Below are 27425 nucleotides of genomic sequence, written 5' to 3' on the forward strand. Positions count from 1 at the left end.
TTCCACATGTTTTACTGGCAACTAATTGGACAGCAGTTATGAGCATTTACCAAGCTTAGCTGAAAAGCATGGCTGTCACATATATACACAGACTTATACAGATCTGGCACGTGAATGCCTAATTATCTGTACATTTGTAAAGAGTATAAGTATCATCAAAGCTTTTATTTTGAACTTAATTTAAAACCTAGTGATCTCTTAGTGTTTGTGCACCTTGTATGTGAGATAGGTAGATGATAGATATTGTGTGTGTATATGAACATTGTGATAATTGCAGTAAGTACTGTGTTGTGAAAATTCTAAAGAGTTGAAATATAGCCTCGGATACTCAGCTACCTTAGAAGGAGTTAACAGGTCAGCCCCCTTGGTCATTCTCCAGTTGCTTCCTTGTCTTTAAGAGCAAAAAAGAAAACGATGATAACATTGTGCTTGGACTTGTCTCTGCAGAGTTTAGGGTACTCCTGGGGTTTTACAGCTAAATGTGAAGCAAGTTAGAACATGCTCGCTCCTGATATTCTTGTTTTTCTTTCAACTCTTTCAGTGCCCTGCAGGAATCATTAAATCAAAACTTCATGCTGATCGTCACCCATCGAGAAGTCCAGCGGGAGTACAACCTCAACTTCTCAGGAAGCAGTACCATTCAGGAGGTGAGCTCTGTCTCGCAGCTGAAGAATAAATGTCGCTCATTATAACTAGTGTCAGCTTTGTTAAAGAGGGCTTATGTATTCATGCTGCACACTTCCTTTCATGTTTCGTTATTAGGTTTTTAGCTTTTAATTAAGTGGATGATGAAAGATTACTGTAGGTACATCAGATGGTGTAACCCACATATAACATTTGCATTAATTTTACCCCAAAGCAGTAGTGTGTTTGTGAGCATGTTGCATTCTAGCAGCAACATGCATCACCAAAGGTTGCACTTCCTTCCTTTATTTAAAATTATACACAGTTAAGTCTTCTTGCATTCTTAGGTATTTCTTGCATCAAATGCATTAGTAGTTGTCATAATCTTGATTATGAATGGGATGGCAGAAAAATGATTTCTGTAGAAAAATGATTTCACTGTCATTCTTTAAAACAGCCAGTAAGGGGTGATGTTGCAAAGAGGTGTTCCTTGCTAATTTGTCCTGAAAAGACAGGTGCACTTACTAAAGTAGTAATTGCCTCTGACTAAAAATTCAGTATTATCATAACCTTGCTGTATGCTACAAATACAGCTTTTTGGATATATATATATATATATATATATATATATATATATATATATCTTATTATATATATAGCTTATTAATTCCAACCTCTTTGTATGTATGAGTATTCCAAATGGGAGTGTTTCTCTTGAATCTTTTTTTTTTTTTTTTGCATTATTGTACGGGAAACCTCATTTAATATAGTGGCTGGCTTCTCAAGAAGCTAGTGCATATGTGAAATGATCTGTACTTTGATGGCCTTTATACCAGCGATTCTTATATTTTATGGTGTTTCAGTATTAGTAGTGTGCTTAGTTTGTGGGAGCTGCTGCTGGAATGGGGCAGCTAAAAAGCCCACATAAGACGCATGGCACTGTATGCTTTGGACGTTGGCCTCTTTTCATTCATTTTTATTTGAATCTATTTTAGTACTAATAATACTAAATCAGTTTGGTGCCTCCTCTGCATATTTTTTTACTTGTACTAAGATCAGCATGAAGAATATGAGCCTATGGCCGAAACATAGTTTTGTATCTTATATAGTTTTTTAACTATATAAAAATCATATACATACATACGTACATACATACATACATCTTAAAGCCCCCCCAACATCCTATAATATAACCAGTTAATTGCATCATATGTTACTTCCAGTGAACAATTACAACTACTTGTGATGCACTTACAAATGGAGAATTGTTTTGCAAAAATACCAAAATTTAGAATTTCAGTTAAAATCAAGCACCTTAAACACCAACTATATATGATTGCCCTAGTTATTCAAAGTACGTAAAATTGTCCCCCATCCCTAAATATAAAATGAAATTACTCAGCCCTTCAAACTTTGAACTCCTGGAATCTTATTCACTGTCAGTAAATATATGTCATTAATTTCAGTAGCAACAGATTAAGGTATAAGTTCTGAACCGACTTGGTGGTGCTGATAAGTTTTACTTTATTATAAATTTTGTGACTCAATGTGGCTGAATTGAATTTATGTGGTTTTGCTCATTAGTTAGAACTAAACAAAAGGGTATTCTCCAGAAAATGGCACCATGATACTCAGAGTGGATCTACTTCATCATAAGCTATTTCTGATAGTCTAAAATTCTGAGAGGTGTTTATGTGCAAAAGGAATCATAATAGCGGACTGTATTTTCTTTCAGTTCAAAAATTGGAATTAATCTTTTGATTAAGCTGTTAAACTCAATTGCTAACCATATGCAAACCCTCCTTTCCTGAAATTATTTCTAAATTTTCTTCCTTTTATTCAAATATTTTTTAAAATTACAAAGTTATATATGCTCAGTCAGTCCTAATTGAATGTTATGTGCAATTTTCACTTATCAACCACCAGAGGGCAGGAAGGACTATTCAATTATTTTCCCAAAATGCTAGCCAGTATTTTCAAATTAGCTTCCTGTGTCTTAACAAAAAGGAGTATAATGGCTGAGTTATTGTTTGATTTACAGATAATTGGCATATTGCGTGAAGGAGACTTAATTTCATCCTTTAAAATTAAACAGTGAGATTTTAAAAGATATAAAATATTCATTAATGTGCAGTGATTATAAAGCAGTGGCATATATTTATTTTACCTTTATTACTGTTTCGATGGGAAATACTGCAAATACTTTGGAAATCGAGTTAGCCATACTGACAAGTTGAAATGTTTAAGCAGCATTAACGCAATCTACTTGCACCTGATAGCCTATGCAGAAAGATTCAAAATGTCTGCATCAATTATTAAAAGAAACACTTAATATTCTGGAAATGTTTCAGGTCTTACCACAACTATTGGATATAACTATCTCTCCTGGTTCTTTGACTTAGGTTGTTTAAGCATATTATATTGCTGCAGTGCTTGCAAACAGTACTAATAAACCTTTATTTTTTTCTTGTCTTTTCCAAACAAAATTGTGTCATAAACATTTTGCAATGAACTAGTGAAAGATATGTTAGCTTAGTTAATTTGAAAGGACATTATTTTGCTGGTTTCAAATCTGTGGATTTCTGAATGAAATGTGCATTGAAAAGCTGCTAAAATAAAGAGAGATGTTTTTTAAAAAAATTACTTCTGATCTAAATAAGAATAACAGATTGATAAAGAAATTAGGGAATATCTTCATGAGGGTTGCTTTTTCTTGCAGTTTGGACTATGGGGGTATAAACAGAAAGTCAGCAACCATATAGTTTTTAAAATAAATATAATAAAGGAGAGTTAACATGGTAGTATTGTGGATGACAGACTTTGTAGCATTGCTGATGCTGAATTGAAGTGTGAAACTAGCTGAAAATTCAAATATCTGTTGATGGATGCTTTTTTGTTTGAGAAATCCCTCAAGTACAGTACAGGCTTGTAATTCAAAATTGAAACCACATATTATGTTCCTGTCATCCTATATCCTTTCTTTCTCTACCCCCCCCCCCCTCCCACAACAGCCAGGTTTAAGATAGGCTGAACTTGAACTGTTTTTTTGTGGTATTATTTTTTATTACCTTCTCTCCCACTAATACAATCGGATTTAAAGCATAACTCATGAATATAAAACAGAAGAATGAATGCAGAGTATCTTCCCCTTTTGTGAACCTTTCTAAAATGGAATTAAAATGGGGTGAAGAACGTAAGAGTTATTACCAAACATTAATTCTGTTGGCTGTATTGCAGATTGATTTGTCTCACAGGTCTATTTTGTTGTATCAGTGACTTCTGACCGAATAAAGTATCAAGGACAATTTTGTTCCTTAAAAAAAAAAAAAAAATCAGCTTAGATTCCACAATTCACTAGTGATGAATTTTTAAAACATGACTTTATTTTTATGACATGGGACTTCAGAACAAAGAGTTTTAATGAGTTTTGATTTTAAAACATTTAGATGAATAGATTATTCACAATAGTTCTTTAACACCACCATTCCCAAACTAGCTATATGAGGCATTAAATAGTTTCACCTGGACATAGAAAATATTGCTGTAATGCAATATGAATATATTTGAACAGGCATGACTAGTTTCTGTGATCCTGTTGCGACCCTTAAATTGTGGGTGTTACAGAAATAAAGCCAATTTCCCTACCATTAGAATAAGAAGCTAGTGACCTTGATAAGCAGCCTTATCACTTTTGTCAACCTTTGTACAAAAGCTAAGGTATCACTAAGACTGGTGAAGAATGCAACGCTTAGCTTTTGCCTTTCTGTGACAGAAAATTCAGTTGGGCACACACAGACATTCTAAGTAGATAGAAGGGGAAAATATTGTACTTAAAATGAATGGGAATTCAGAATGATTTAACATTTTAATATAATATAACCTAAATAATAACAATCCCCTCTTTTTAAAGTGCACATTTGCCTACTGACATTATAACGTGATTTAGCTACATCTAAATTATTTGTTTTACATGGATATTCCACAGTGATTTGTAGATGTTTTTAATAGCAATAAAAGAAGGAATAGCTCTAAAATCAATCAGAAAATCCCAAAAGCATGTCTTATAAAGATGTTTTGATTCAAATTAAATTGGTACATTTTTACTCAGATTTTTTGAGAGTCTAAAAAGTGAAGGGCAAGGGAAACTGTATAAATACAGAGCATATTATATTGAGTTTGAAATTTGCAACTACCTTTAATTTTACTACTAATATAGTTGGCAGCTCTACAAAGCCGGTATACATTAAATAAATATAAAAAATACGTTTCACTTGAAGGGCATCTTCAGATGTAAGTATATATAAAGGGAGACATATAATCTACATGGTCTGCCTATCTCTATGGAGGCATTATTTATTTCTAGACCCTCTTTGGACTGCTCCAGTTAGAAGACCACTAACTGGTGCAGAGCAAAATATCCAGTCTTACTTGTTACAAAAGATTATTTGAGCAGCTAGTGGGAAATTGTCATGAGACTATTGTCAGAGAAAGAAAATGATAACCTATTCTCCAGGGCATTTAGAGGTCTCCATGACCATCTCAAAGAAGGAAGTGCATGTTTTAGAAGCAGTCTCAGATTAGGTATCAGAGGCTGAAAAAACGTGAAACTCCCTGCTTTAGGGCATTGGTGACTAATCTTAAGCCACAGAGAATGCTAGGTAATAGACTCTTTCTTGCTCCAAAAAGGATGTATGTGCTTCTCCTACACTGACAATCATGTGTTTGCTGGCACATCACTATTATGGTTATTTCTGTTTTGAAATACTGTTTTTATTGATGGTTTGTATGTTTATATGTTTTTTATTAATTGTTTTGTAGTTTGGATATTGTTTTAATAGTTGTGAGCTACCAAGAATCACTGAGCTGAGATGGATGGCTGTACGAATGAATGAATGAATGAATGAATGAATGAATGAATGAATGAATGAATGAATGAATGAATGAATGAATGAATGAATTTAGCACAGTAGTCCTAGGGTGAGTGGACAGATTTTATGATGGACATAATTAGTTGAATATCAATGCCCAGGATATCAAAAACTTATGTTTTGTCGAGCTAGCTCATTTATAGATATATACTCACTTCAACATACTAACAAATCTCCTTGTTAAAACGGGTAAAAAGTTTTACCACTTTTCATCAGCCTCAGAGGACATGAATATATACTGATGAAATTGCTTTGAGATTCTAGAAAACATCATGGCTGGAGATTATTGTGTGGCTATTTGTGGGACCACTGATTTCCAGTGGTTTCTGCCTGCCCAATAAGATTGGGCAATAGGGGCACTCTGAATACTTTCTATCAAGCAGTGTCATCTAGTGGGATCCTGGAAGCACTCTTTCTCTATAACGGAGCCTGCCCTCTGGAATAGCATGTCCTGGAGATCTGTATGGCTCCCATCCTACAAGAGTTCCACAGTTTTTGAAAACTGGCATTGCTCCCAAGGCTGGGGTTAAGGTGGCTATTGAGCCCCTAGCAGATTTGTTGTCATGTAATGTGTGTTTTGTCCTAGGGCACATATGCTTTTCTTTTTGTTTTCCTTTCTTTAAATTATGGAAGTCACACAGAGTCATTTGGTAGTTGGGCAGCCTTCTAAATCTAAATAAATGAATAAATAAATGAAGTCCAGAACATTTGGATGAAACTAGATTGAGGACGGCTATTTGAAATATACTAGATGTGACCTTGAGTAGAGTTGAGAAACAGCAAGTACTAGGGTAATGAGAATAAGATCAAGCTTAGCACTCCTAGGGAAATCAGGCATTGTTCCCCAATGAAGGCTTGGTAACTTCCAGATAATGATAACTGCCATGTGGAGAGATTGAAATGACATCACTGAATTGCCTAGGGCTGTACTTTCCCCCAAGGGACCATGAAGAATGTAAGCAAGTTTGGGTGACAGTGGGAGACAGAATGCCTTGATAGGCTTTGAATAAGGTTTCAGCTTCAAAGATTGGTAACTTGGTAACTTGCCATCTTTTTCAGATAAATCTAAATTAATTATTAATTATGAAATCCTGTTGAAGAATCTGTGATCATAATCGCAAGATCAGCATTTGACATGGAAAATCAATAATTTGTTGAAGTTGTACTAATTAGGCAGATTTAAGGATCAAGTATGGAAGCCTGAACAAGATGCTGGGCAGCATGACATAGCCATGCCTTGCTCAGGTTTCCACACTTGATTCTTAAAAAGCGTTTTCTTCTATAGCAATAGGAGATTCCCAAAGCAATAATATAATCTTAAAATGGATTTTTTCTGTACAGTACACTTCCTGACCCCTGGCAGAATCTTCATAACAGACCCCCAGGCAGGAAGCTTACTGCAGAGATTGTGTTACCCAACACAGAGTTAAAAACCAAAATCTTCTCTCCTAAGGTTCCAGAAAGCTTTGAAAACCTGGCTTTGGTCCCAGGCCTGGGGTTGATGTTTGTTATTCATTTAATGGCCCCTGTTTTGTTTTGTGGATTGTGGTATTAGGGCATTTTAATGTGGGCTGCCTGTTGATTTAATATTTTTAGCTGTTTTTATGTCTTTTTTAGTTTTGTGTGTTTTGTGTGTCACCCAGAGTCCACTAGAGTTGGGCAGGCAATAAATTTAAATAAATAAAATAGAAGTTTTAAAGAGCGTTCCTTAGTGTAAATCTACAATATCAAATTGGCTCCTTCAGCCAATTAAATAATTGAATAACAATTAAATAATTAAAAGCTAGAGAGGCATTTAAAAGTTTGTGAACCCTTTTGAATTTTCAGTATTTCTGCATAAATATGACTTACAGCATCATCTGTTCTCCATACAAGTCCTAATACTAGATAAAGAGAACCCAATGAAACAAATGAGTCAAAAACATTTATGTGTGGCAAAAGTTGGTGAACCTCTAGGATTATCAGTTCACTTGAAGGGGAAATTAGAGTCAGGTATTTCAGTCAGTGGGATGGTAATCAGATACAAGTGTGTGAGGTTCTGCCTTATTTAAAGAACAGAATTCTGGATATTTACTATCAAAGTCTGATCTTGTGGAAGGGTGCCATGGCTTGAACAAAGGAGATTCCTGAGAACCTCTGAAAAACAGCTGTTGATGCTTACCAGGCTGGAAAAGATTACAAAACTATTTCCAAAAAGTTTGGACTCCAGCAGTCCACTGTCAGGCAGATTGTGTACAAATGGAGGCAATTCAACACCACTGTTACCCTCTTCAGGAGTGGCAACCAACAAAGATCACACCAAGACCAAGGTGTATAATACGCCAGGAGGTCTCAAAGAAGCCCAAAATAACATCTAAGGAACGAAAGGCCTCTCTTGCATTGGTGAATGTCAGTGTTCATGAGACCACCATCAGGAGAACACTGAACACCAGTGATGTGCATAGCAGGGTTTTGTTTACTGATTGATTGATTGATTGATCATATTTGTATAGCTGCCCATCTCACAAGAGAGTGACTCTGGGCAGAGTACAAAACTCAATTAAAAAGAAGCAATAAATACATATAAAACAATCATTAAAACTATAAAAACTATAAAAAACACACAAAGCAGAAGAGGATGATGTTAACTGTAGTAAGGGAGCCATTGCAAAATCTCCCCGGTCCCCCAGGTTGCAAGAAGAAAGTCATTACTCTCCAAAAAGAACATTGCTGCCTGTATACAGTTTGCAAAAGACCATATGGATAAGCCAGAAGGCTATTGGAAGAATGTTCTGTGGACAGATGAGACCAAAATAGAACTTTTTTGCTTGAATGAAAAGCGTTCTGTTTGGCAAAAGGCAAATACTGCATTCCAGCATAAGAACCTTCTCCCATCTGTGAAACGTGGTGGTGGAGGTATTGTGGTTTGGGCATGCTTTGTTGCCTCTGGACCAAGACCAGGATGGCTTGCCATCATTGATGGAACTATGAATTCTGAATTGTACCAGCAAATTCTATAGTAAAATGTCAGGGTATCTGTCTGTGAACTGAAGCACAAAAGAAAGTGGGTCGTGCAGCAAGACACCAGCCTAAAACACACAAGTCGTACAAGCAAACAATGGTTAAAGCAGAAGAAATTTAATGTTTTGGAATGGCCGAGTCAAAGTCCTGACCTTAATCTTATAGAAGAGTTGTGGAAGGACCTGAAGCGGACAGTTCATGCAAGGAAGCCCACCAACCTCCTTGAATTGAAGCTGTTCTGTAAGGAGGAATAGGCTCAAATTCTTCCAAGCCAATGTGTAGGATTGATCAACAGTTATCAGAAACATTTAGTTGCAGTTATTGCTGCCCACGGCAGGCACACCAGTTACTGAAAACAAAGGTTCACATACTTTTGCCACACACAAAGATGCAGCTTTGAATCACTTTCCTCAATAAATCAACAAGCAAGTATTATGTTTTTGACTCATTTGTTTCACTGGTTTCTCTTTATCTAGTTTTAAGGCCTATGTGAAGAACAAAACACATTTTAGGTTATATTTATGTAGTAATATTGAAAATTCAAAAGGGTTCACAAACTTCTAAGCACCACTGACAATAGCTGAGAAGAGGAGCACATCTCTGGGACATGAAGCTCTGTCATAAATTGGATGAACAATTCTGCATTAAGTTGATCTTTTCCATAGATTTGGGTAAGATAGTTAATTGCTGATTTATTTTTTTTCCTCTTTATATTTACTGGAAATTACAAAGAAGCAATGTGGAATAAACAAACAGCAAGAGAATACAATCTATATTTATTTCTTTATAATAATGATACAAACTTCTAAAGATTTTGACATAACAATCTCATCATAAGTCAGGAAAGTACATAAAATAAAGAAGGTGCATGCATCTATGAGAAAATATTGGGATCTTCCTTTCTTGATAGAGGAGAAAAATCAGAATAATGTTTTTAGGAAGTTCTTATTTGATATATCTAGTTTGATGGATTACCCTTACTGCTGGAGCTACTTATTAAATTTGTATGACCCACCTAGTGTATAGGTGTTTGAAGTTTTGTAATATTTAGCAATTTCCATCCTGATGTGTGTTAATAAAAGCTATATTATTTCCTTGTTTGTGATTTAATTTTATAGGTCTAACAAATGGCAACAAAACTATTGAGGATATAAAAGAATGGTTGTTGTATTATGTCTGAAATAGTATTAAACTCTTGTGCCCAATTTTTTGTAACTTCAGAACCTGACCATCACCTGTGGTGTAAAGATCGACTTTTTTCATACTCTCTCCAGCACAAGATGGCATGTTTGTATTTATTATGTCTGTGCACATCATTTAGAGAGGAGCTCTGCTTGCAGCATTGCTGCTAATGAAGCATCATTCCTTAAAATATTAAGGCAGTTGTGTCCTCTTGAAGGTTTGGTGCACTTCATTTGATGGTCATACGTACATGTAGACAGACAATTCTTCTACTGAAATTTCTACTTTTTTTCACCACCAATCTTGGGGGAAGTGACTTCTTTGTGTGCATATCCACAAAAAACTTGGGAGAGTGTGTGAAGAGTCTGTGCTAGAGGATTTGGACAGTCCTATTATTTGTGTCACATCAAAGTAAAATGCCAGCATGCCAAATTTAAAGATATATCTTACACTGTTGCTGAATTGGTGTGGTTGTTTCTGGCACATAGAATCTAAGCTCCCAAATCAGAGATTTCATCCTCACTTATTAGAGTTCTGTGCTATTTCTACCTAAATCTGATGGCAGTAAATTGTATAGCTGGAATTAATCCTTTTGTTTCAAGAGGTGGATTAACAAACAGACCTTCAAAGACAGTGTCGTGTGAATTTCTAGCTTATTTGCTGACATGATTGTAAATGTTTTTAGCTGAGTTTTCCCCCCCAATGGAAAAGCTTCTGAGTACATTGGTAGCGTTGTAAAAAATAAAACTCCAATAATATAAATACTATTCAGGATTCTACAGACCGGGTCCTCCATGCTCCCCACTTGGATGCAATGTCTGCATCTTTGTTTAGTATAGGGCAAGAAAGCTTTTCATATATGTCAAAGCCTTGAGGTGAATATCCTTAATTTCTTGTACTGCTTCTCTGTATAACTTCCAGCATTTAAAGAACCAGACATTTTCTTTTTTCTTTTCTTTTCTCTTTACTTCCCTTTTCTTAAAGTAATCAGCAAAAGAAAAATATATACAAGAGCATTAAAGGATCAACACAGCCTTAAAATTGATAAGCATAGTAATTAAAAAAAGGAAGAAAAGAAGAAATGCCTGGAAATTATGTTATAAACGGAACAGCTCCTAAACTGTTGATTGTATTGCTTGAAAGCCTTCTTCCTAATACTTTTGTAAAAAAAAAAAAAAAAAAAAAAACTAATTCAAATGTTGACAGAAGGACATATCAGCAATCCATTGCTGAGAATCAGTTGTCTCCTTCCAACTTTATATAATAATTATTTTAACATGCCTCCAAATTCTGCATTTTGTTGATATTTTGATAGATTCTAAATATTGCAGATATAGCCAAGAAGAACATATGCATCTTTAACATATAGCAATTGATCCAGAGTCACATTAATAATCCTATTGATATAAGTTCAAAACACAAAAATAGGACAAGACCAAACCTGGGTTTGAGTTAATGTTTCAGCTCTTGAGTTAAATGTCTAAAGCAGATTAATAGCAACCATTCCTTAGTTAACTAGGCATCCAGTATACACAAAGCAATTTTTAAAAAAACTTTTAAAACTTTTAAAAACTTTTGTAGAATTTCATTTTAAGAAGATAGAAAATTAGTTTCACATTATTTAATGCAAGCCCATTGGTTTGCTGGAACAAGACATTATTTCTAAGATTATGTAAGTAACTAATACAAATTTCATCAGCTTCCCTCAACTTCCCATAAAGAAGAGTTACTTAGAAGGTACAGATGATTCCTACAAAATCTCTAACTACTGTGGAACTTCCTAAGTATTAATTGTATCTGGTCCCAAATAAACAGAATAAATACTAATTTGAATATATTGCTAAGAACCATTTTGGGGTATATCAAACTCATCTATTAATTCTGCAAAATCAATTCTGCAAAAGTTAAAAAAGCTTCCTCAGTACTGAGTTGATTCAAAGTAAAAATATTATGTGAGAGAGATCCAGTTTAGCCCCCCACCAAAACATTTTTAAACTAGAATTTCATGGGTAAAGCTTTTCATGAGCAAATGGGTCAAAAAGTAATTCCACTGATTTTTCTCACAAATTGTTATTATGTAGGCAAGGGGTTCTAAAGTCAAATTAAAAAGAAAATGAGAAGAGGCATCTTTAGTATTCCTCAACATAAACAGATCCAAGGAGAAGGCATACCATTAATAAAAATCCATGATTTAGGAACTGAATTAATCATATAACTGGGTGACTTTGAGCTAGTCATTCTCAAGTCAATCTACTTCACAGAGTTGTTGGAAAAAAATAGGAGGGGAACCAGTTTCTAAATGAAAGATAGGATATTAATCTAATAAATAAAATAAAAATTATAGTATTATGTATCCAAAATATAAAATGTTATCAAAGAAATAGGTCTGTAGTTAGAGCATATAGTAAATTCTTTTCTTGATTTGGAAATACGATGTCTTCGGTATTAAAACTAAAAACCAGGTATTTATTGAAAATGCTTTAGTACAAACCTCTCAAAAAATAAACTTTTTATACCAATCATCTGATAAACTATCAGAACCCGGTATCTTTTTTTTTTTTCTTGCTAAGGAAATGTTGCAAATGTTAAACAGTACTATTCATTTTCTCAAGCTTCCAATTCAAGTTGGTGAACTTTGGTTACACTGATTAAGTGTTCTAGTCTGTATTGCTGCTCCTGTCCACAGATTTGTGTTTGAATTAGTTAAGTCATTGAAGTCTGCCATGAACATATATATTTTCTTTTTAGTAAGATGTGGCAGTTGACCTTGAGTTATTGAATTTATTATGTTGCAGTGTCTTTCAGTGCAGGCCTTTTTGAACTGTGGGTTAGGATACCCTGGGTGGATCACAAGCAACTTAGAAGGGGTCACATTTTTTTAAGCTGATAGCTTTGCACAAGTAGAATGGGAATGCTGTCAAAACTTGTTCTGGTTTTGTTCCTTCCTTTGCCTGCACAAGCCCTAGTGGGCACTTATGGTAATGCAAAGCTTGAGAACCCATGTGTTAGATAAATTAAAATTAAATTAAAAGTCTGTGGTATATTTATATCTTGCCTAACCCCAGTGAAATAACTGTTTTATTCACAGGGATGGGATCACACAAATGAATTTATCCTTTTATTAGTATCTCAAAATTTGAGAACTAATATATTGAAATTACCATATAATTTGGTTTATTTTGTGGTCTTTGTACGTGCTTGTTTATTTTTTATCCCATGTATTTGAGGGAGTTGGACAGTAGATTTCATTCATGTTAGTTAAATGTTTTACATACTCCTAATTAGGATACATCTCCCCTTCCTTTTCTACATTAAGATTTAATTTGCTGCATATGGTATTAAAATGAAATTGTAGTGAATGGGGATTCTCTAAGCTATATGAACTTGCAGAGGAAATGCAGGAAGAAATGAGATTATAAATTGTTTTTTTAAGCAACAACAGTCTGCTGCCCTTTTATGGTTGGTTTCCTACTGATGAAACCCATAATCTTGCCATACAAGGTGGTGTATTTAGGGACATGGATTACTTCAGTAAGGTTTTCATCAGCTGATGTCAGCTGATAGGAAAATACTTCATAAGAGTTTTTAGTTTTCTTTTGGAAAGTATAAAAGCAGAAATCACATAGATGTAGGATAGACTGGGAAGTCAAAACAATATCCTGGAAGAAGATGATGGCAAACAATGTCCATGTTCTTGGGAAAGAACTACAGGAATGTATGCAAGTAATCACCAGTTGAGTTTAATCAAAGAGAAATTTTACTTGAAACCCTCCATGTACGAATATATGGAACAAATTGATATATACTTTAAATGTATACCAAAAATATGAAAACCCTGTGTTAGATTCTTGTTTAAGTAAAATTAAAACATAGGCAGAGGTTTCCTACAAAAAACATAGATATAATTTAATTATTGCATAGAATGAATGGGATTTTTTTTCCTGAGATTTTAGAAACCTTTAAACACTTAATAGCAAAGAATGTACAGCTCCAACTCTTCACATACAGCAATCATAACTGTGTGTACATACTCCAGTATGAGACCTGTATCAGTGGTTCAGGAGAGTAGAAAGCATGTAGGGCTAAGTGTGATTCTGACTTTTCCATATCAAATAGATGATCAATGGTATCTAAATGGGGCTACACACACACGCACAAAACTTCTGCCATTGGATATAACAGTGGAATTGTTGGTAGCAACAGAAGAGTTATATCCAGTTCCTATCCACCTTAGAGGTATAGATGCAGAACCAAGCTTCCATGAATAATATGACTTCCTAGCTGAATCAGGCCATAAAACGATGCACCCATTCCAATAACTGAATTAGCTTTACTAATTAGCTTCATAATGTTTCTGCTAGAAGTACCAGAATCAAGCAGAATGTTGTTTGATTTTATTATGTAAGGTTTAGAAGCTTGAATTTTATTCTCAGCTAGCATGGCAGCTTTTTTCTCACAAGAGTTGTAACCTTTTCTTTATTTTTAATGTTAACATTGTGAAAATACACCTTTGTTTTCTGTTAAAATTAATTTTAAACTTATACTTTCAGTCACTTTATTGACTAGTGATAATGTCTTTGTCAATGTTCTATGGTTGTAATTCAAAACCAAGGGGAAAAAATTAAGCTTTTTTTTTAAACCTAGATTCCTCTAGTGTCATATCTTGATTCTGCAACTCTACTGAGTTATCTGAAAGAGTGACAATTTGGCATAAGGAACTATTTTTCAAGAAAGCGAAGTGTAGACCCTCAGATATACTAAATTACCTTTCCATAGGTTCATCGTGACCTGTATTTGCATTGCTTGGATAAAATAATTTTTATTAAAAACATGATTTTGAAATATATTAGGCAATTAAATAGAAAACACATTTTTTAAACTAATTAAAAAACTGGGAGAGTTTACTGTGAGAGAAAAGGATGTAAGGCATTTTGAATTTGTTGTCTACTGGCCAGTTGAAAGCCAAAATCCACATTTTAAGAATCCATAAATGCAATATGAGAAATAGGTCTGTGTACTAACAATAATATGAAGGGAACCATCGTAATGTTTCAATCTATAGCCTTCTGTTTTCCTACTCCACAGGAGCTTCCTTAGAAAGAGAATATATTGATACATATGTTCGGTAAGTCGGGCTGTGCTGCAGAGCTAGTAAGAAAACAATTTTAATTACAAATGAAATTTGTTCTTGTTTAATTTTAAATCCTTGTATCTGATCTGTTTCGACAGCTCAGCACATGGTAGCACTTTTAGAATCTAAGATGGGTTGGGCCCAGTTAGCACTTGGACGAGATACCACCAGGGAATACCAGAGCTGTAGGCTAGACTGGAAAATTGAAAAATTCCCAGAACAAGGCAAAGGCAAACATTTCCGTAACTCTGCCAGAAGAACTGCATGCCTGTGTCCATATAGTTACCAAGAGTTGAGCCTGATGCGAAGTGGTCTTTTTCTTTTATCTGTTCAGTGCAATAAAGATATATCGGTGTCAAAATGTTGTTTGGTATATAAAGGATATGTCTAGGCATATCTATGCAGTCCTGATTATATAGTGATTTCCAAATACATAATTGAAACAATGAAGCCAATATAGTGGAAGTCTTTTCATTTTTAAAAAATTCTACTACTAATTATTTGATATAGTATTGCATTGCTAGAATCACCTGTAATTTGTATAGTCGATGTCTTAGAAAGGCATAAGCTTTAAATAAACCACTGCTAGGTATCAGAAACTAATAAACCAGGACATATTTATATGCAAGAAAAGGCAGAGAGTAAATAATTGCACTGGTGACCAATACTGTAATAATCCTGTTTTACAATATGCACTTGACAGGTTGTAATAGTGCTAATTGAAGAGACTAATTCACACTTGCTTCATTCTATTCAAAGGCAAAATCAGCAGCTTGTTTTGCTTTTGACCAGATGGTCCTGATGAACACCTACTGTGCACTTTAAGTGCTTTACTAGAATTACAAAGGCTGGGGGGCTGCATCCAACTCGAATGATTTGAGAAGAAGAGGGGGGGAACTCTTCAGTGCTCAATGGATTTGGTGCAACTAAATTAATTCTAGTGGGCCCATTACACATCAAGCCCCCTTTTCAAAGTCCTGAGCCTCCTCGTTTGTTCTGTAGCAAGGAGAAAGTGAAAGGCAGATTACTGCAAACAGAAATTAAAAAAAAAAGTTCTCTGAAAAGGAGAAAAGAGGCCTTGAAGCCTTTTCATATCATTTTAGGTTTTTCAACTGCGTTATTTTTGGGAAGGGTGGATGTCTGAAAAGCCAATTGGTGGTGGAGGTTTTTTTTTTTTTTTTGGTTTTTGTTTTAAAGTGCGCTATTTAAGTACCATGAATATAAAAGCAAGAGCAACAGTTGACTGAGTTTACTGTGGTAAAGCTTTGTGTCCCAAGGATGAATCAAATTCATTATAGCAGGCTCCTTGTATTTTAATATGAATGTGAGGTTAGTTTCACAGGACTGTGTTTGTTTAGGATAATTATATTTTAATATTTTTTGATAAACTTACCACTATAGAGACTGAAATTTTCAACAGAAACCAGATACCTTTATTACTTTTTTTTTTAAGAGAGCACTGATTTTGAAACATCCATAAAGTAAAATGAAAAAGGACGTTAATTTCTAAAGAAAAGAGAAGCTTTTTCCAATAGCATTGAAGCAGAGATTATTATAACTAATTAGAAGTCACACATCTGTTAGTCTTAACCCTAACCCTGTATGTATATATGTATATATGTTTATGTGTATGTACACACACACACACCTGTATGTTTGTTTGTGTATGTGTATTTATACACTATAATATATTCTTATTGATGCACATAGCTGCTTGGGGGAGGGATATGTATATAAATATAAAAGTCTAGTTTAAACATAATTTACATTGAAATTCTACGTACATTTACCTGGGAGTGAATTTTAGTGAAATCAATAGTGTTTACTTCTGAGTAGATATATATAGGATTGTGCTGCTTATATTACAAATACATTAACAAGCAAGTTGTTTTTGGACATACAAAATTTTGAATTTTAAGTCACTGAATTAGTGTGTGACTTTTAAACTGCATCTCATACCTTTAAGGCTTTTAAATTGGGTTTCGATTCTGCTAATTTATAGAGAAATTTAATTAAAAACTATAAAATCTGCCTTACATTTCAGAAATGTTCTTTAAATGTCAGGAATAATACTTCTGAAAGGGTGTCAGTTTTAAAATGATAGAAGAAGTAGGTAAATAGTTACAGTTCACAAAGAGATACGATCACATTAACAATACTATTTCCTTTGCAAATAAATGTGCATTCCTTATAACCTAATATAAATATGAAATCTTTGTTTCAATATTTCTGAATAATACTTTCATTGGCAGATTGCTTTTTCTATATTTAAATGTACAGTATGTATACATTTAGAAATGAAAACTGTGCATAGGTCATCTCTACTGGTCACATGCAATATATTTTTAAATATTTGTATGAAATAGATATAATGTAGTAAAGGAGAAGAGATAAAGAATACAGGTTCATTCTTAATAAATATCTAAAATGCAAGAAAGGAGAGCCCATGCCTTTTCCCCACTGGTAAAATTGGTATCTTTTATGCCATTTTAGATAATTATGATTGCTTAGACTTATTAATCTGGTCATTTTTCACCTTGCCTTTTAAAAGTAGATTTGAGAAGAAGATGACTTCTTCAAACAATGAATCCATCAAACAATCCAATTATATTGATAAGTAGGGAAGTGCTAATGAACTGCTAATTCTAGCAAAAGTTTCTGTAAATCAGTGTTAAAAATAATTGCAGATTTGAAAGTATTTCTTGAGTATATTTAATGTTAAAGTTAATTTGCAGGTGTCCTAAATATATGCAAGTAAAGATAATAAATTAATATAGAAGCAATATAAGTAGGATAAATCTGAAAGGAACATGCCACCATATTTGCTCTTGCAAACTGGGTGGACATATAAATCTAATAATTAAATAAATAAACTTGGAATTATATTTTAAAAATACGATCAGAGATCAGTTTTTTAAATGATGTTTTTATATGATTGTGACCGATTTAATTCTATGTTTTAAATCCTGTTGACTCTCAATCACATGTCATATTCTCTGTTTACCGGATGAGCAAAATATCAGAGGGTTTTTTTTCCTGTTTAGAATGAATGTTAATATGATATGTTAAAATACCATGATTTATGATCATTTTACTTATATTGGATCACATCACAGGTGGGATGCTTATCAAGTGGCTGTTCTAAGTAGGTTCTTCAGTACCAATACAATTGCAGTTATATCAGTATCCCTTTCTGTACACATAAGTTGACACGCACACAAACACACACACAGATACACCTCAGTTTGTATATAGAATACTACTGTAGTTATAAATAGAAGATAAATAATCTTAAAATGATATTGACATGTAACTGATATCATGGATAGTTCAAGAAGTGCTGCTATATGTAAGAATAAAATGCTCTAAAAACTCAACATATCAAAGTTGTTTCTTTGTCAATATATAAAAATCATGGTGCAAATTAAACTCCCATGAAGCTAATTTAAAAGGTAATGTAGTCTCATAATCACCCACAATAAATCCCTGTTACTGTTTTTAAAGCTCTGAGCAAACATTTGTAATCAGTGGCCAAATTTATGCTTTGCTTTGTAGTTGTTGCGTGACCAGACAGAGTGGTACAGGATTGCTTTAAGATTTTTACAGCTGCAAGCGAAAAGCATCTGTTCTTGGAAAATCCGGCATTGTTTAATTTTGACACTGACTCTTCCATGCTGTTTGTACCACCCTTTGGATTAGATTCCACTAAGATGAAATTTAAGTTGTTCCCAAATGCAGCTGTCACCATACATGACCTGATAGATAAAGTAAAGAGGATACATCTTTGTGCTGGGTCATCACAGTAAAAAAAACCCCAAACAACTCTTGGAAGAGGAATTCTAATATTTTATCTCACATATAGCTACAACATTAGTTTTAAAATAATAGAGGAATATTGAACAATATTTTTCTATTATTTTGATAATAAGGTTATGAAAGTAACATTTTGCCTCGACAATGTACTAAGAAAAAGAAACAAATTGATTTCTTATATAGGTATGTATTTTGTTGTATTAAATTATTGTGAAACTTAGGCAGTAATAATAGCAACGTGTAAAGTACCATATAAACCTAGCTGATTTACAGCAAGTTTTTGACATCTGTTTTTGTCACTGAAGTTTCCCTTACTATTATAGGAAAAATGAATTATAAAAGAACATTTAGTTGCTGATTTTCTTCTAGAATGTTGACTTCCTACCCGCTTGTCCAAAGTATGCGATATAAAGCCAAATGTGACTGCATTTTGTTTGCTAATTAATTGTGAGACTTTAATTATACATTAAAACTCTCACTGATAGTAAAGACATTCTATTTTCTTTTGTATGTAAATAGTGTGGAGAGAATGCTCCACAAATGTCAATAATCATTAAATTTGTATAAATGAAAGTAAATACGTGTCTTAAATATGTCAGTGTAAATGAGCTATTTTATCATCAAGAAAAAGTACATTCAGGAATCTCTCTTCTAAATCTTAAATGCAGTAAGTAAAAAAAAATGAACAGCCTTCCCCAATATGATGTCCTCCAGATGTACTGGCACTACAGCTCTCAGAATTGGCCTGCATGACTGAGAATTCTTTGAGAGCTGCACTCCTGAATCATTGACAGACATTAGACTGGGGAAGCATGGGAGAGAATGTGGGATTTGGACTGGCAGCAAGAGAGAGCTCTGGTTCAGAACCCTGTGGTGTAGTGAAGCTCTTTAGTTGAAACTGGGCCAGTCACTGTTTGGGTTCAAAGATTATGCAAGGCTATGGTTTATATAGCCATAGTTTATTGAATACTGGATGGGTTTATATATAACGCATTAATCCATAAACCATGGTTCACAAACTTCTGGCTTGCTCTGTACATTGTGCTAAGCCCAAACCGTATAAACCACATTATATATTAGTATGTTATCCAAAAAAATCTCTGAAGAAGACAATAGTAAATTACTTCTGTATTGTTGCCAAGAAAAGAGTGTGGATTTGTCCATAGAGTCCGCAGGAGATGAAATGGAGATGTTACCTGTTGTGACCAAAGCCACAGCTTTTCAGCTTAACCTATCTTTTTTGTATCACTTTTTTGTATCACTTTTTAAATTTTTTATCCCAGCTTTATTATTTTTATAAATAAGTCAAGGCAGTGAACATACCTACTACTCCTTCCTCCTCCTATTTACTCCACAACAACCCTATGAGGTGAGTAGGGCTGAGAGAGAGTGACTGGCCCAAAGTCACCCTGCCGATTTTCATACCTAAGGCAGGACTAGAACTCACAGTCTCCTGCTTTCTAGCCTGGTGCCTTCACCACTAGACCAAACTGGCTCTCATAAGGGTTTTGAATATCTCATAGGGTTTTTGAAAGGGTGTAAGGAAATTTCCATGAATATGTTGGAAGAGATTGGGATGCTGCATTAATGATACAAACAATGAACTGGAATAAAACTCTTTTTGGCTCTGAAGAGTTTATGTAATTTGTTTTTAAGACAGAAGAAACAAAGAATTTTTATATAATTTTACCTTAATATGGCACCAAACATAAAAGTTTTTTTCCCACTCTGAAATTAGGAATTATATCCCAGGAAGTGCTATTCTCACCAATGGATGAGATTCTATCTTTCTTCCTATATTTTTTTGTGTAGTTACAGATGATTTGGCAGCTGTAACAGCTCAAATGTATTCAGAATTTAGTTGCTAGAAATACTGTTGGGAAGTGTTTTAATAAAACGTCTGGCAACAAATCTGTTTATTGTCCCTTCTTCCATCTGAACATGTTGGGAGTGGCTAATAAAATAAAAATTATTTAAAAAATAGTAAAATATACATTAAAATTAGTTAAAAGCAGACAACTAACCAAGTAACTAAGCATCGCTGAATATATGTATCTTCAAAATGTAGAAAATGTCAATAAGAAAAAATCTGCTTGGTCAAGGCACTTCACAAACTTGGTGTAGCCATGTTGAAAGTCCTCTTCTGTTTTCTCCATGAACATGTCCAAGATACAAAAGGAGTAGACAAATGCATCTCTCCTGCTGATTTCAGGTATCCAACTTCTAAGCTGTTCAGATCTTAAAAATTGCAAATTTGTTTTTTTTTACTACCAAAGATGGTGTTCTTGATTTAGAGAAATATTTTGTTGGTATTAAAGGCCTACAGCCTTCCTGAAAAAGTAAATGTGGTAGTATATGAAAACAGTTATGAATGAAATAGGAACGAAGTAGATTATTTAGATATCATCTCCTTATGACATAAATATGAATAACAGTTAAAATCTTGCTATATAAATGATAAACTATATTTTCTTTTAGCCAAATGGTATGTAAGACTATTTTTGTAGGGGAAGCACATTTGGACTTGTAAGATTCTGTTACTGTAACCCCGTAATAAAATTAGCATTCATAATTTTGGTTTCCTAGTCTGTACTACCTCAAAGGGCTGACACTAGGTGATATACACACACTTGGATGTTATAAGACTTTATAACTTGTAATTAAATCATGTTTAGAACAATAGACCCCAAAACAAATGGTAAATTGTCTGGGCGTATTCTCGATAATGAAAGTAACATAGCATCATCAGTTTATGGCAATAAAGGAAGACTTATAAAAGATGTTTAAAGTACAGAAGCCAGAAACCAAGGCATGAATATATTAAATGTGAATAGATAATTCTGTTTCCTCAAATGAAAAAAATTAGATTCAAGAGCTGCTCTGATCACTCACATCCTATTTGGCTCAAAATTTTGATAATACAAGGCTCTAATGAGAAATCACAAATATTTTAGAGCTTTTTTTTTTTAATTTGACCATAACAATTCTTCTTAGAATTAAATTCATTGACAGCATAAATTATAAGATCATAGAAGTACCCCAAGTGATTCCAATGGAATGCATGGAAAGCTTATACAATAATAGATGTACTAAACTTCAAGGCACGTCAAGACTTCTTTGTTATAAGGATGCACTTGAATAGTGGAAGAAGTTCTGACATCTTCCATCCCAAATAATACTACACACTCCAGTAGAAGAGAATATACTATATGTAGCTCAGGTTTGAAGCAGCTGTCTGAGCTTGGTTGTTTGCTTGCAGGCATTTCATTACCCAGCTAGGTAACATAATCAGTGTGAGTATGGGGTTTGCTGTCTGTTTATATATAGTAGCTTGCCCTGCCAGTTTTGGTGGGAGTATAGTTTCCTCCTTGGTGGTTCCGTGATTACAGCATTATTTTTTACCTGATTGTTTGTCTGGTGTTGATCCCTGCTTATCTGAGTGTTGGCTGCTGAACAGGATATGTTCTAGTCTTTTTGTTTCCTTCCTAGGTTTTTTATTGTCCCTTTTGAATTATATGTAAATGAGGTTTATCTTTATGTGTCTGTTGATGGCTGATCTGAATACCAAGCTTCCAGGAATTCCCTAGTATTTTTGGATTTGGCTTGATCTAAAATGCTAATAGTTTCCCGATTGAAACTGTGGTTGAGTCTGTCCTGTTGTGAGATTAAGGAGTTTTTGTCATGTCACTGATTGCTAGTTCATGGTTGCACTCTGCTAGTCTTCCGCCTGTCTGTCTGATATAGTGGCTGTTTCAGTCCTTGCACTGTATGTTGTTGTCAGCCTGTGAGGTAGTCCAAACAGGAAGCACACCCAGATGAACTAACTATATTTTATTGTAGGGTTACATTAACAGAATCTTGCAAGTCTGAAAGTATACTTCTCCCATGTCACCTTTACAGCCCAAGGTACTAGGGAGGTTCCCTTCTGAGACACTTGCCATGTTCATATTCCTGTTGTGAGCTAAGCTGCCTTTTGTCTGAACGTTCCCCTGGCTGTGGCTCTTCCCGCTGTCTCCCAAGTTCATTCCCACATACCATTACAGTTGCAGATGACTCCTATTTTTTCTTCTTGGGCTACTGGGTCTTTTGGTTTGCTTAGGATGTTTTGGAGGGCTTTAGTTGATTTGTGTACTACAGTGATGCCAAGTAGTTGTCTGTTGGTTGTCACTGAGATGTTTTTGATGTATGGGTGTGTTATCCTTTTCATATGTTGTATTGGGTGTACTGTACTGGGTTGTTTGGTCAGGCACTTTTTGATAAAGTTGGGTTGGTATCCATTATGTTGAAGATGTTGTATGGGTGGTCTGTTTCTTCTTTCTGGCATTCTGGGTTGCTGCAGTGTGTTTGTGCTCTCTGAATAATGTTCTTACCCAGCTCCTCTTGGGGGAGCTTGCGTTGTTGCTTTGATAATGGAACACTTGATTTGTGTGGGTTGTTTTTCGATAGACTTGAGTTTCTAATTTGCTGTAATTTCCTCTGCTGATGATGATATCAGGAAGGGTAGTGTGTTGTTGTTTTCTTCTTCACTTGTGAATTTTATTCCTTTGAAGATGTTATTGATTGATTCATGTGTCTTCTCTAGTTCTTTTTTTATCATGACAAAAGTGTCATCCACATAATGGATTCATACTTCTGGTTGTATGTATGGGAGTGCTATGGTTTCCAGATGCTGCATCACAGTCTCTGCTATGAATCCTGAGAGTGGGGATCCCATGCGTAGTTGTAATAGTATGTGGGAATGACTTTTGGAGACAGGAGGAAGAGCTGCAGACTAGACAAGCATCAGAAAAGCAGCAGCTGAGTCTACAGAAGGAATGTGGGCGTGGCAGAAGTCTCAGAAGGGACCTTCCCTAGTTTCTTGGACTGTAAAGGAGAGAGGGGGAGAGATGTACTTTCAGACTTGCAGGATTCTGTTAATGTAACCTTACAATAAGTTATAGCTAGTAATTCTGTGTGTGCTTTTGTCTGGACTACCTTGCAAGGCTGACATCAATCTTGCAAGTCTGAAAGTACATCTCTTCCCCCCTCACCTTTACAGTCTAAAAAACTAGGGAGGGTCCCTTCTGAGACAACTACCATGCTCACATTCCTTCTGTGGTCTCAGCTACCGCTTGTCTGACTGTTGTCTAGTCTGTGGTCTTTCCTTCTGTCTCCCAAGGTCATTCCCGCATACCATTACAGTATTCTTCTGATTTGTTGGTATATTTGTCTGTTGAACTGAAAGTAGGTGATGAAGCAAAGGTTGATGGAATATTCCTAAAAATAGAAGAAGATGAAATTCTGGTTTCATTCGACGTCACAGCATTCATCACGTCCATAGATCCAGAATTAGTGAAAGAATCCATTGCAGCAGTACTACACAGCGCACCCAACCTAACTAGATACACTAAGATTGAAATACCCAGAATCATGGAACATTAAAGATGGTGGCAAAGAAAGAGTCATTGGTGAAACTATCCTTTCTTCTGTTAACAACCCTCTTGAGAATCAGATATCATTTGATGGGTGGCTCCACACAAACCGTTTTACTAAATATTTTTACAAAGAATACATATGTTTTTATAATGGAAGATTACAAGAATTAAAAAGTCTCACGGTGTTGTTTCTCCTCTAATGCCTTATCTTATCCAATAGTGACAGTTTTCTATTTTGCTACATCTGTGCCTATGATTGCTTTCTGGACTTGCTGAGATAGTAAAATTAAGAAGTCTTTTTGCACATTTATATGTAGCATCACGTACATATCAGTGTAGGGAAAGAGAAATAATTGGCACAAGAAGAAATAATATTGTCAGTGTAGGTTGCATTATCTTAGCAAAATCAGAAATTGAAAGTATTCATAGACCTGTCGGAACAAGGAACTTAAGAATTATTTTGAAAGCAGAAAAAAATTGTGGTTATTATAGATGTAGAAAATATTCCTGCTGGACTGTAGTATCCGTATTATTATCTTTGCAATGAATATCTTCAGTGTGCCTGGTAGACAAATGTGTTATTCAAGTGTTTTAATATAATATTATGAAAAGAGTGAGAATAATTTTTCAAACTAACTTTATAAGGTACATTTAAACAAATATAATAGCATGCCATCTTCAGTTGTATCTTCTGATGGGGACTGAGGGAAGTTTCAGAAATAGATTTCTTCCTTTTAAAAACCAGTAATTACTAACATTTTACCTATTTCTAGGGGAGATATTTTGCTGAAAACTGAAATAAGTAATCTTACCAAATATAGTAGAACATAATTGCCATATTTTATTTAGAATAAATGTCTTACATTATATAAAATATTAACTTATAAGAAAAAATGATCTAATAGGTTTCTTCTTGCTCACTTGAACTTCCAAAGTCAACCAGAGTAGTCAGATAAATCAGAATATTTTTAACAAAGGGTTCACCAAAGAGCATCTTGCTGCTGTGTCTGCTTTAGTTTTTTTTAATTCTAAATTATTCTTTTCATATTTTATTTATCCATGGAATTTTATTTTAAAATGTGTCTTAAAGCACAAGGAAAGAAAATCATTTTAAAACTGGTTTATTGCCTTGGGCAAACTACATAACGTGGAGATTGAAACTTGGTTATTTCAGACTTAACCCATTAAAGATTAATTATTGTTGTCTTTGGATGACATGATAAGCTGTAGCTAATTTTTTAAAAAAGGAAAAATTTTAGAGCACTTTGTATTCATGGTCTTCTCCTTAGCATAAATATGCCAGGCATGAAGGCTTGTTTTCATTACTAACAGATAGATTTTTGCTATTATAGAATGTGAAGAAAGTAGAAAACAAAACATCTGTTAAGTAATGTGTTTGATTTCTCCATATTCTATAAAATGAACTACTAAAGGAATTCATGAGGTTCCAGAAGAGGGAAAAAAAGTTTAGTTTTTTATAGTGAGGAAAAGAATGATACTCAAGAACCTTAAGATAACTGTACATGTTGTACTCAATCTCAATATTCAATCAGTTATTTGAATAATAATATAATGCAAATAGTGTTAAATTAAATGGCTTTTTTGCCCATAGGTATCCATATGGGTGTTAGTGACAAAATGTGCATCTAGACACAAACTCTAACCCCTTAGGAAAGGATAGACTTTGCGTTGTGTGATGTCATGCATATTTTATAATTACGACATCATTGTGATCAGAAAAAACTGCCTATGCCCTTGCGTAGTTCTTACTAATGATCTAGATTAGTAAACACAGGCTGAATTTTAAATACTGAATATGCTATACCTTCATTGCTGATTCTTATTATAATTAGTATATGTAGTATGTAGTATATGGATTTGAAATCGTGGTTTAGGAACATAGAGGATTAGCTACTCATTTGTTATATAATGGCATTTTAAAAATATCATGACATAGATTAAATGTGTAAGGTTTCTCCGGTTTTCTACTTCTAAGTCAATAATTGCAGGTTAATAGTAGCATAGCATCAGTTTGGCAGGCAGTCAACATGGCAATAATCAGAAGCACACAATAATTTCTTTGTATATTCTGTTTGTACGATTCTCTTTTTGATAATATTTGTATTGTGTCAGTACAAAACAAAACTTTTCCTCTTCCTGATTGAGCAGTATTAATCACTGTTAATCCCAGAAACAAAATTAGAACTTAAATTCTAAAGTTAGTTCCCTGGTGGCTATCTTATCCATTTTACTATTTATTTTTTTGTTAAATATTAATATTCTGCCTTTATAGTTCATGGGCTGCTTAAAGTGGCCTACCACAAACAAACATTAAATAATCAACAACATTTCTTTTAGAAAATGTAAATGGCACAGTAAAACAAAGCAATCCAGTAATTGAAGGAGGACAGAAAAACAAAAAAAAACAAACAGGAAGTAAGGAATAGATGGCAGTTTAAACATTGGTCAGACCATTGACTCACTGGAAGATTGTATTAAAAACTGATTTTAGAAGGAGGATGTAGTTCTTTCAAATAACTATAGATATATAAAAGAGAGATCGTGCATCTTTTACTGGCTCCAGAAACAAATTTTGATGCAGTGTATAGCAGCAAATATACCAATATCAAAGCATATAGCAAATAAATTAGCACCTTATATACTAACTGCAGCAATTAAACTTTCTAGACAAGGCATCCCTAATATTGATGTAATTATGACATATTTAAACTCTGGTCAAATTGTATCTTCATTTTATAGTAAGTTAAGACTGCCTACTTGAGAATCCATTACCACTGAACTGCTATGATATCATGGAAACTCCTGAATAGTTTTATTCTTGTTAAGGGCCCTTCTTCACCTGCATCTAGCCACAGCACAAATATGCTCTGGCCGCATCTCTTTTATGTTCTATACCAATAATGATAGATTGGTCTTAATAACAATAATTATAACAATAGTTCTGTATATACTTGCGTATAAGCCAAGAATTTTTGGCTCCAAAATGCACCCAAAAAATTGGCTTTGGCTTATCTGCAGATCAGAGCTCAGATTTTTTTTTTTTTTAATCATGGGCTTTAAGTGATGATGTAAAAGTTTGTAGTTTCCTGCCTTTTGCTGCACACATTTCCGGTAGATAGGTAATCGCCATGTCTGGAAATTGCCAATGGTTAGCATATGATGCAGCTTTCAAGCTAAAAGTTATTAGTAGAGTGGAGAAGACGAACAATTCTGTTCTGCCAGAGAATTTGAGGTATTTTGGTTGCAATTCCATGGGTTGGCCTGCTTATTTATTTATTATTTATTTATCCATCATATTTATATAGCCGCCCA

At 34.2% G+C, this 27425-nt stretch overlaps 1 protein-coding gene and 1 long non-coding RNA gene across 4 annotated transcripts in view; one reads left to right on the top strand and one right to left on the bottom strand.

The window, feature by feature from the left end:
- FAF1 (Fas associated factor 1) overlaps window positions 1-27425 on the top strand; it is a 212948-nt gene that overhangs the window by 54980 nt on the left and 130543 nt on the right. Inside the window, exon 7 of the mRNA XM_088128543.1 lies at window positions 542-647. Within this exon, the coding sequence (XP_087984669.1) occupies window positions 542-647 (106 nt within the window). The remainder of the gene's footprint in view (window positions 1-541; window positions 648-27425) is intronic.
- The window catches only part of LOC148214190 (uncharacterized), a 94712-nt gene that overhangs the window by 16990 nt on the left and 50297 nt on the right, over window positions 1-27425 (bottom strand). The window contains exon 4 of one of the 3 annotated variants that reach the window (XR_015793482.1): window positions 23810-23934. The exons of the other annotated variants lie outside the window; for them this stretch is intronic. This is a non-coding gene — a long non-coding RNA (uncharacterized LOC148214190). Of the gene's footprint in view, window positions 1-23809; window positions 23935-27425 lie in introns of those variants that run through there. 3 annotated transcript variants of the gene reach the window in all.

Source organism: Python bivittatus, unplaced genomic scaffold, assembly GCF_059951505.1.
Source record: "Python bivittatus isolate LINGU-HERP-01145 unplaced genomic scaffold, Pbiv_v1 ctg000700_np1212, whole genome shotgun sequence".
NCBI classification, from domain to species: domain Eukaryota; kingdom Metazoa; phylum Chordata; class Lepidosauria; order Squamata; family Pythonidae; genus Python; species Python bivittatus.